At 49.6% G+C, this 10,681-nt stretch overlaps 1 protein-coding gene across 1 annotated transcript; it reads right to left on the reverse strand.

Annotated features, from left to right (window-relative positions):
- Window positions 1-479: 479 nt before the first annotated feature.
- Window positions 480-6,682, reverse strand: ZNF263 (zinc finger protein 263). Its single transcript, XM_068967708.1, has 6 exons — window positions 6,286-6,682; window positions 5,263-5,443; window positions 4,747-4,820; window positions 4,354-4,480; window positions 2,832-2,948; window positions 480-2,348 (listed from the first exon to the last, which is right to left on the reverse strand). The coding sequence occupies exons 1-6, from the start codon at window positions 6,670-6,672 to the stop codon at window positions 1,177-1,179; spliced, it is 2,058 nt and encodes a 685-aa protein (XP_068823809.1). The 5' UTR covers window positions 6,673-6,682; the 3' UTR covers window positions 480-1,176.
- Between the last annotated feature and the right edge of the window lie 3,999 nt (window positions 6,683-10,681).

Below are 10,681 nucleotides of genomic sequence, written 5' to 3' on the forward strand. Positions count from 1 at the left end.
AAACATTCTAAACAATCAAAAGGCATGTTCATTGCTGTACACTAGAGAAGGAAAAAACACACACACAAATTTAAAGGACACCTCTATGACATCACCCGAAGCAGCCACTGGGCTTGACCCTTGTTTCCATATAGCCACCTCAGCCTGGAGCCAGCCAGGGCCACACCCACCCTCCCCTCTCCCCCCTCCCCCCCCTCCCCCCCTCCGCCTGTCGTCACCTTTTTCAGAACCTTCCTTAGCAACAAGTTAAGACCACAAAAAGAAAGCAGGTCCTCCTCCCAAAGTGGACAAAGACAGATCAACATGGCAGACAAGACAAAGGCCCTCAATGATGAGTCACACGTTCATGTTTCCTGAAGATATTTATTAACATCCAACCACATTTTCAACAAGGGTGGGCATGATTCCTAATTCCCCAGGATCCATGTTTTCAAAGTCTCCCAGGGAACCCATCTTCCGTGAACCTTCTGAAGACTTGATCTCTGCAAAGGGTAAACTAATTCAGACTTATATAGTTTCCTCTGCCTATTTCCGGGCAGACCTGCAAATTCTGTCTTACTATTTCCCTTAGGTCTCTTGTTCCTTTTTGTTTGAGGTGAGGACCTGCCAATGACCAATATGGTCAGGCCATTGACCGTGGGTGCCCGGGACTGCCTATGAGCTTCCCAGCCAGGCTTTCAGAAGAGCTGCAACTCACCACCAGTATCTTGGTGTCTCCTGCTTTCCCAGGAGACCTGATCACTCTTCTTTGCTCTCAAGGGCCTCAGGAGCCCAAATATTCCTGATGAATGTTCCAAGTGAGGAAGCAGTAAGTCCATGGATTCCCAAAGTTGTTGGGATGGACACAGAACAGAATAAGGCACCCATGTCACAAGCTGGCTAAATATGTCACAAGCTGGCTAAATATGCCGAGGGGGATAATGTCCTGGGACAGGAAGTACTTCACAGAGAATTCCACCCTGAGTGGGTCGCCTCAAAGACTTGCTATTCTCACTAATTCCAACAGAATTCCTTTTCAGTTTTATGCTAATCCTTTGCTGCTTTTGTACTTCCCTCAGAAGGACCCTGCCCTGCGGGGGCAGGGTAATTACTCGATGGGTAAGGAATATGAACTCTGAATAACAGGTCCCTCTGAACAGGCCACCTTATCTGGGCCCAAAAGAAATCCCATCGTTTCTATCCAGTGTGAGTTCTCTGATGACTCATAAGGCGTGAACTCCGGGAAAAGCTTTCTCCACATTCAGAACATTTATAAGGTTTCTCTCCCGTGTGGGTTCTCAGATGACGAATCCGATTGGAGCTGTGAGAGAAACTGTCCCCACATTCGTGACAGGTATAGGGTTTCTCTCCCGTGTGAATTCTCTGGTGCCTGATTAAGTTGGATCTATGAGAAAAGTTTTCCCCACAGAGGTTACATTTATATGGTTTCTCTCCTGTGTGTGTTCTCTGGTGTCTGGTGAGGTGCATGCCCTGCCGGAAGCTTTTCCCACAAGTCAAACACTGGAAGAGTTTCTTCTCTGCTTTGGGATGGGTCCCAGGATTTGTAAGACAGAACGTGCTGTCCCTCACTGCTTCCCCACACTCAAAGAAGGGGTACAGCCTCTCTTTCTCATGAGTTCTTTCGTGAATAACAAGGTGTGAACTGCGAGAGAAACTTTTCCCACACTCGGCACACTTATAAGGTCTCTCTCCCGTGTGAATTCTCTGGTGCCTGAGGAGGTTGGAACTGTGAGCGAAGATCTCCCCGCACTCAGGGCACTTGTAGGGCTTTTCACCTGTGTGCGTTCTCTGGTGCCTGTGGAGGTTGGAGTTGCAAGAGAAGCTCTTTCCACACACATTACACTGATAGGGCTTCTCACCTGTGTGGGTTCGCTGGTGGCGAGTCAGGTGGGTATTCTGACTGAAGCTTTTTCCACACTCGAGGCACTTATGGGCTTCCTCTCCCAGGTGTGCTCTGTGTAGTGATAAAAAGTGTGGATTCCCACCAAAGATTTCAGCACACTCCACACCCATGCACAGTCTTTCTGCTGCATGTATTCTCTGGTGCCTAATCAGGTTCGAGTTGTTAGAGAAATTTTTGCCGCACAAAGGACATAAGTGGAGCTTCTTCGGCTGCAGTTCTGTTGGTCGTCCCAGTTTTTTGCAACTTGTGGCCCCCACTAAGGACTGCTCCATTCGATCCTCTGTGGGAGGCTCCCAAAGCTTTTCTGCCCTGTCCCGAGGCCTTCCCTGCTCAGGACTCCAGGGTACCTCCCCTCTGGCCTGGCCAGGCAGCAGCGCCTGACGGTGGATGCTCTCAGGGGAAACAGACTGAGCACACTCTTCCTGGTTCTCAAATTTCTCTTCCCCTGGAAGAGCAAGAGAAATCAAACCCCCATGTTATGTCTATGCAGGAGAAAAGGAAATCCCATGCATGATACTGCCTGTAGGTCAAAAGTCCAGAAGGCCTCGCCCTTCCTCAGTTTCCCATCTTCCCCATTTTGGTAACTCACTCTAGACAGGCAGCCATATGAGGCGTGGGGACATCACTCAGGAATGAAAGCTCAAACCTGCCTTGAACTCCCTTGTGGGGGCCCTGACCTCCCTCTCCAACTGAGCCCCTAGCTTCTGTCCTTTGGGAAAAGTGTGGGATGGAGCAAGACTGGGACAAAAGTGGCCAAGTGAACCCAGGAATGAATGCCTTTTTACACTCTGCACCCTGGGAACCTCGCCTGCTATCACTGGGATGAAGTGGGCAGTGGGGACAGGCTAGCCTTACACCAAGACCCTCAAATACCTTATTCCCAACAGCTGGAGACTAGCTGGGCAGGCTGCTCAGCTGCTTTTCTTACCTGGAGCCGGGGTCCTGGAGCTCAGACCCTCCTTGCAAGTCTGGACACTGGGGTACCAGGGCTTTCCTCCATGTTCCACCTGGGTGCTCAGGGCCTCCTGACTGGGAACCTGAGACTCTGACCACAATGAAAGAAAAGGATTTCTATGTCACCACTTTCCTCAACCAGACAAGAGAAACAAAGATAGTCTTGCTCCCTGCCTTCAGTGGATGGATACAGAAGGTGCAGTAAGTCTGACAGCAATTACTTGGAACATACACTAAACTATTCCCACTGTTATCTCCAGAGAAAGAAATTAGATGAGGGAGACTATGGCTTTTTTCTTCGTACACTTGTGTGGTAGTTGGGACTTTTTGCAATGACAATGTAAAACTTTTGTATTTAAAACAACACTCAAATGCACATGGTCAGAGCAGTCAGTTTCTTGAGGAATCAAAGTTTAATACTGTGAAAGAGCCTTGACCCTTATGAAACTAAGTTGGGACAATTCCAGAAGGAAAAAATGTAATATGATGGACAATCAGAAAAGGACTTGAGACTCTGAGATTAAAACCCAAAAGAGCCATCCTGTGTTATGCTCACTCCAACTCCATCAAACATGGACTTTTAAAAAGGTTAGTCCCAAGAACTCGTGATCTGAACTCTTCTTATTTAGCACTCACTGAAAGAACTGTGCTCAACTTAGGATGCCAAGCCACAGCACAATGACAGAGACCCTGGAGAAGGCCTCTGTGCAGGCAACCAAACTTCTTTTCTACCAGGTATGCATCAAGATAGCTACAATGGTAACAAACACAGTCCTGTTTTTTTTTTTTTTTTTTTCAAGATTTCTTCAAGTTTTTATTATGAGAATTTCTACACATGCAGAAAAGATGAAGGAATTATTCAGTGCCCACACACTCTCCACTTAATCCAACAATCAGTTTTTGGCCCTGTTTTACAGACCTCATTTTTTATCTCTGCATAATAGTTCAACATGAAGACGCACCTTAATTTATGTTTAAATTAGTTACACTCGTTTTGAATATATATCATTTCCAAATTTCTACAAAGCTTTCCCCCTTCCTCAATGTTCAAGGACTGGGACAGTCACTAAGCTAGAATGTTGATGCCAGTGCCCCGAAACCTGTGTTTCTGGGGAAGAGCCCAGAAATACTAATGGAGCACAGAAAACATAAGTGAGGTTGGAAGAATAGGCATTTTAAAATTTCAAGGCATCAGGAACTTGGAGCCCCACAGTATGGGATGGGGGTGGTGGTGAGCATCACTGGATTTGACTTGTTCTGCCCTGGTAAGTTCATCATAGCTCAGACTCCCTGCCCTCATCTCTGACAGCTGGGGCCCTTAAGTGTGCCAACTGTGGCACTTGACAAATATTTAACTGATCTTAGTCCAAGGGACTTTAGGCAAAAGCAGGTCTCCTGGTCAAACTCAGAACTTAACACACAGGAGAAAAGTGGCTAAGGGACAGGACCCTGGTCAGAAATGGCTCAGTCTTCATCCTTGGAAAAGAAGTCCTTACCCAGTGAGTCCACATTCTCATAACTCTCCTGCACCGTGTCCCGGGAGAGGGCCCTCTTACTAGGATGCTGACGCCCCCACTCCTCCTGGGAGATGTACATAGCCACGTCCTCTAAGCTCTCAGGCAACTGAAATAGCACAAGATCACCTTTAGGCCCTAAGGCACCAAGAACAATTCAAGCAGAGTCACAGGTTAAAGGGCAAAACCCAGGGGTGCCAAGGACTCATTTCATGGGGAATAAGGGTGTTAGGCCTACAAGTGAAGTGTGGAGGAGACAAACAAAGAAGGAGGGGAGGTGCATGTGGTGAGGTGGTAAGGATCCTCTCTAAGTGGCAAAAGGACCCCACTCCCACAAGAACAACTGGGGGGAGACAATGAGAACTTCCACATCACCTGGGGCCCAGTCAGCTCCTTGTCTTCCATGTTTCCTTCGGGAGGAAAGAGAGAAAGCCAGGGAGCAGATAATGCTGAAGGTGACAGAAATGATGATGAGAATGGCATTCTTAAATCTTGGCAACTCAAGGATAATCACAACACAGTGTCCACTGTGCCCTGACACCCAGACTCTGCTAGGAGAACCCAACACTGAACAGAAGGCAACGGAGGGATAATACAGCGGCATCCAAAACAACAGAGTACCGGCAGTCTTTCCTGCTGGCCCAAGCATTCAAGCCTCATTCACTGAGCTCTGAAAGTCTCTCTTCTGTATACAAAAAGACTTCCTAAGAGATCCCCCTCCCTTCACCCACCCCAAGAGGAATCCAAACCACTTCTAGCTCTTTTACTCTTATCTGGGGACCCTCAGGTTAGAAACACTCCCTCCTTGGCAGTGAGGCTGCATCCTGCCAGTGTCAGGGGCAACCCCAAAGCCCCTCCTCCCTCCCACTTGCCCAGATAACTGTTCCTCACCCCTCTCCTTTACAGTCTGAGGGTCCCTTTTGGGGCCGGGGCCTAGCAGCTCCTGCAGCCTGCGGCCAGGGCTTCGCTCAGTCTCCATGGGCTCCAGCTTGAAGCTCGGTGACTCTTGTGCTGTTTCCAGAGGCAAAGGCTCCTCCAAAAGCACTTCTGTTCCCCGCCCACGGTTTGTGACCTGGGAACCAACCCACATCACTCATCATCACAACAGGGCCCAAAAGGAAGGGACATTAATACAGAATTATGAGGGCAAGCCTTCAACAGAGAACCACTGGCAAACCCTTTAGACCCAGAGAGAGAAGAATAAGTTACACTAAAACCAAGCTTTTCTGATCCTGTGTACACCTGAGAAAACGTGTGTGAGGGGTGGGGTTCGGGGGGATTTCACTCCCAGGGCACACCTTCCCCACTCAGCTCCTGACCCACCTCACTCTCACCCACCTCTTCTAGATGCATCCACTCCTCACTACTGGATAAGGTAAATCTGGGTGGCCCTGGGGCATATGGCCTCAGAGCTTCAGTTGCAAACTTTTAAAATTCCACTATTAACTGCCACTCAGCTTTGTAAAGATTAGACTGCAGACTGTAATGTAACAATAGCTTACAGCTATTAAGCACTAACTCTAAGCCAAGAGCGTGATCAAACTACATGCTGCTCTCTCTCATCATCAAAACCACCTTAGAGAAGTATTTTAACATTCTCATTTTACCAGCGGCAAATCTGAGGCCAGAAGAAATTAAGTAACTTGCCCAAAGTCCCAAAGCTAGTGTGAAGCAGAGTGAGGATCTGAACCTGGCAAGCTAACTCCTGGTCTTACTCTAACTCAAGAGACACTGCTTCAGGTGGAAAGAGGGCACTCTTCACTGTCTGTCAACTTGGGGCAAATCTGGAGAATGAGAGTTCCTCACTAATCTACAAAAAGTCTTCTTGCCCATCTAAGATCTACTCAGGGCAACCAAGTAAACTCGTATGGGCAACTGGGGCCAAACCGCATATAAAACAGGTCTTTATCTTACCTTCTGTCTCAGTCTTCCAAGTTCTTTCTGCATATCCTCAACGAGAGTCACCGCTTCCTCGCCGCTCTCCGGGTGCAGCTCCTGCACCCTGCTCTGGATCTCCTGGGGCAGGATGGTCAGGAACTGCTCCAGCACCAACAGCTCCAAGATCTGCTCCTTGGTGCGCATCTCCGGCTGGAGCCACCCGTGGCAAAGCTCCTGGAGCCGGCTGAGGGCTTCCCGGGGCCCAGCGGCCTCTTGAAAGCGGAACCGTCTGAAGCGCAGGTGAGAGGCCTCCGGGCTGGGACCTGGGTCTGGCTGGGGCAGCTCCTGGCTCCAGGCGCTGTCCTCCTCCAGTTTCACTATCAGGAGCCCTTCCCGGTCCTGGAAACCCGGACCCGACGCCATCTTCAGGCCCCCAGACCGCCTTGGCCGCGAAACCAGCTGCGCACGCCAAAGAAGACGCCTCGGGCCCAGCGCAAGGATGGCTGGAGTCCGCAACAGCCAGGTGGCCCGGGGCTCCAAACCCTGGCCGAGAAAGCTGGCTCCAATCCGGGCGCAAACGGTTCCTGCGCCTGAGCCTCAGTTGCTCGCGGGCGCCGCCGCACCGCCCCTTGGCCCGCCCCCGCCAAGACCGCCCTAGAACAGGACCTGAGCTCCACGCCTTTCACCTCACTGGACTCCGCGCTCGGCACACACGCCGGAAGTCTCAACGCGCGTTAGGCGTCAACAACCAATCGGAACTGCTCAGGACCAACTGCCGGATTACGTTCTGAGAACTCTAGCGCCCATTGGGTCAGGTTTAGCCACACACTTACCGCTGACCAGTCAGAAGGAAATATTTGCCTGTGAGGGCGGGACGAAGGAGGGGCCAACTGGGGTAGGGAGACGGGACCGTCGCGCGAGCCCGAGATCCCAGAAACCTTAGGGGCGGGATCGTTAGGTCCGTTAGTGGAAATCAAGCTTATATCGGGTGCGACGCGTAGACCGGCGGGCTACCGGGGTCAAAACCTCGGGAAGCTTAAGTGCCGACCTCCGAGTCACGCGAGACCCCTTGCTTTTGAGTGTCGGGGTGGGCCCGAAAATCTAACTGTGGAGAAATTCTTCCTCCACAGACAAGTTTTGAGAATCACTGCCCTGGTCAAAACGGATTTCAAGGCGGCCCTCACCCGCTAACTTAAGGGAGCTGCAGGAGAGGGCTCACCTGCCCAGGCAGCCTCAGGGGCCAGTTGAGCCACGGTTCACTCGACCGCCCGCTCGGCGCTTGGGAGAGGCGGGGAAGAGTGGCCCCGGCCAGGTCAGCGCCGCCGCAGAGCTCTCAGGGAGACGCCGTCGACGGGCCGCCGGGGCCCGCGCCTGCGCCCTGGAGGTGCTGGCGCTATGGAGCCCGTCGCGGGCGCAGTCGTGAGGAGTGTTCCTGTGTCCCGTGGCGCTCTCCTGTCAGCCCAGGGTCCCACCGCTGGCGGCTGGATGTTCCTCAGGGCCGGTGGGGACCCAGCCCGCACTGGCTTCTCATTTTAAACTTGTCGGGTGCGTGCCTTTTTCTTGTTCACCTCCCTTGTAGGTCCACCGTGAATTTTCACAGTGAGAGGTGAAAGGAAGGTTGATTTCTTGGCCGGTGCAGTCCAGGCTTTGTGCTGCTGAGGGGAGGGCTGCCCAGCAGTGAGGCAGGTGTCCACGGCCCAGACCGGCTCAGCTAGTCCATTGCCTCCAGCGAGGGTTAGGCTTGTGGTCTCAGCCGTGGGGTTGAATCGTGAAAAACAGTAATCGTTTATTGAGCCCCTGCTGACATGCATCTGGATGCTCATGGCACACAAAATTGTAGGAACTAGACACTATTATTATCATCCCCATGTACAGTGTCAGTTAAGTCACTTGCCCAGATTCACACTTTAGTCTGTTGTTAAAAGTTCAGGCTGCCGTGACCGGAAAGGGGGTGTGGGGACGGAGAGGGTCAACTTTCAACGACAGGATGGAAAAAGCCCAGAGAATTTGCTTTTTTGTTGTTCCACTCCAGAGAATAGGTCCACAAGCCGCTGTGGTAGATGCAGACCCAGAGGCCTCCTGGCACACAGGCTGGTATAGGTCCCTTTCAGAATCAGAGTCTTCTAAGTCTTCTTCCTCCCATGTTTTAGACATTCACATTTCAGGAGACAATAGATTCTAACCTAAAAACCACTTCTCCGGCATTTACTCTGTCATCTCAAACACATTATTCAATCTCGTTGGGGGTGTATGCTCAGTCCCTAAGTGGTGTCTGACTCTGCAGCCTCATGGACTGTAGTCCACCAGGCTCCTCTGTCCATGGGATTCTCCAAAGCAAGAATACTGGAGTGGGCTGCCATTTCTTATTTAATCTCATTAAGCCTCAAATCTCAGTTCCTTCATCTGTTTTGAGGGAATAATACTATACTCACCTTATAATACTGGGTGAAGATTAAATGGGCTAAAATATGTGGGATGCTTAGAATCATACCTGGCATTTACTATGAACTCAATATTCGGTTCAGTTCAGTCACTCAGTCGTGTCCGACTCTTTGCGACCCCATGAATCACAGCACGCCAGGCCTCCCTGTCCATCACCAACTCTCGGAGTTCACTCAGACTCAAGTCCATCGAGTTGGTGATGCCATCCAGCCATCTCATCCTCTGTCATCCCCTTCTTCTCCTGCCCCCAATCCCTCCCAGCATCAAAGTCTTTTCCAATGAGTCAACTTTTCACATGAGGTGGCCAAAGTACTGGAGTTTCAGCTTTAGCATCATTCCTTCCAAAGAAATCCCAGGGTTGGAACTCAATATTAGCTGTGACTAATGCATAGCTTCCCAGGTGGCACAGTGGTAAAGAATCCACCTGCCAATGCAGAAGAGAAAAGAAACGCTGGTTCGATCCCTTGGCCAGAACAGTCCTCTAGAGTAGGAAATGGCAACCCTACAGTATTTTTTGCCTGGAAAATTCCATGGACAGAGGAACCTAGAGGGCTACAGTCCATGGAGTTGCAAAGACTTGCACATGACTGAACACACGCAATGCACAGCAAATTCCTGAAGGCTTACCCTACGTTATAGAAAAGCTACTAGGATTATTATTACAGATGTGGGGCATAGTAATGTTTGCAAACTACACATACCTTGAGATGGTAAGAATGAAGGATGAGGGGCTTCTCTGGTGACCCACTGTTAAGACTCCTTACAGGTTTGATCCCTGATCAGGGAAATAAGATCCTGCAACCCTCATGGTGCAGCCAAAAAAAAAAAAAAACCCAAAACAAAAGAATGATGCATCATTTGCTATCTAAGTTCCCTTTGATTTTAGGTTATTAACAGGTACTTACAGCTAGAGAGATCTTCAGTTATTCACAATTACTAATAGTATTCCTCCATTTCTTTGAGGTCTATCTATAGTCCAAAAGAAAAATAGCTTTTATAGATGGTATTTTATAGTCAAATAGCAATTTGATGGGGAATGGGATTACAGGCCAACAGGATTATACAGGTTCATTTGGGGCAGGAGTTCTCAACCTAGGGTCCATGAAATTCTACAGCAGCAGTTCTAAATACAATAGAACTTCCTGTGATGGTGGCTACTGAGCACTTAAAATGCAGCTCGTGTTCCTAAGACCCACTAGGTAGTGGCTCTCATCAACAGTTCTAGAGGGTCACGTGGATGGATTTGGAGATTTTATAAAACTTTTGATATTGTACAGAAAACTACATGTGTGTGTGCATTTTCTAGGAAGTGGATCCATGGGTTTTAAGTTCTCTAAATGATGAAAAAGATTAGAAAACACTATTTTAAGGCTTGGTGAAAAGTAAGAGAAGTAAGTATGCCTTTGAGTAACCACTGTTGATTTTACTTTCTTAAACAATTGGTACTTGAACAATGCAGTGAGGGTTTGGGGCTCTAACTCTGCACAGTGGAAAATTAATGTAAACCTTACAGTTGGCCTACCATATCTGCATCCATGGATTCAGCCAACCATGACACATGGATTGTATAGTACTGTAACACGTATTTAGTGAAAAATTCCCATGTGTAAGTGGATTCTGTGAGGCCGGCCCCCGGGGGCCATGATGGGCTGCCTCTATCCTGCCAGCAGGAAAGTCCCTAACGGAAGGATCCTCCCAGATCCCCAGGACCAATGACAGCACACTTCACCAGCTAAAACAATCCCCACCCCAGCTGCATAAAAGACCTATCAGCCCGCAACACCTCGATCTAACAACCTATCCAAACCCCCATCTACTAACCGTACCTTTTTTGGCGATCTTGCCAGACCATCCCTCACAAGGAACCTATATAAACCACCCCCCAACATGGTCCGGGCGTGGACTTCCTCAACCTGCCTCTTTCCGGTCCGGGAACCCCGCCCGGTAGCGCTTCGCCATTAAAGCCTGTTAGACACTCTTTTTGTTGTCC

This window comes from Capricornis sumatraensis, chromosome 3, assembly GCF_032405125.1.
Source record: "Capricornis sumatraensis isolate serow.1 chromosome 3, serow.2, whole genome shotgun sequence".
NCBI classification, from domain to species: domain Eukaryota; kingdom Metazoa; phylum Chordata; class Mammalia; order Artiodactyla; family Bovidae; genus Capricornis; species Capricornis sumatraensis.

Coding starts and splice junctions, on each gene's coding strand:
- ZNF263 (XM_068967708.1), bottom strand. CDS start 6,672: ATGGCGTCGGGTCCGGGTTTCCAGGACCGGGAAGGGCTCCTGATAGTG. Junction 5,444..6,285: donor TTGGAAGACTGAGACAGAAG/GTAAGATAAAGA, acceptor GTTGGTTCCCAG/GTCACAAACCGTGGGCGGGG. Junction 2,949..4,353: donor TGAGAATGTGGACTCACTGG/GTAAGGACTTCT, acceptor CATTGTGGTCAG/AGTCTCAGGTTCCCAGTCAG.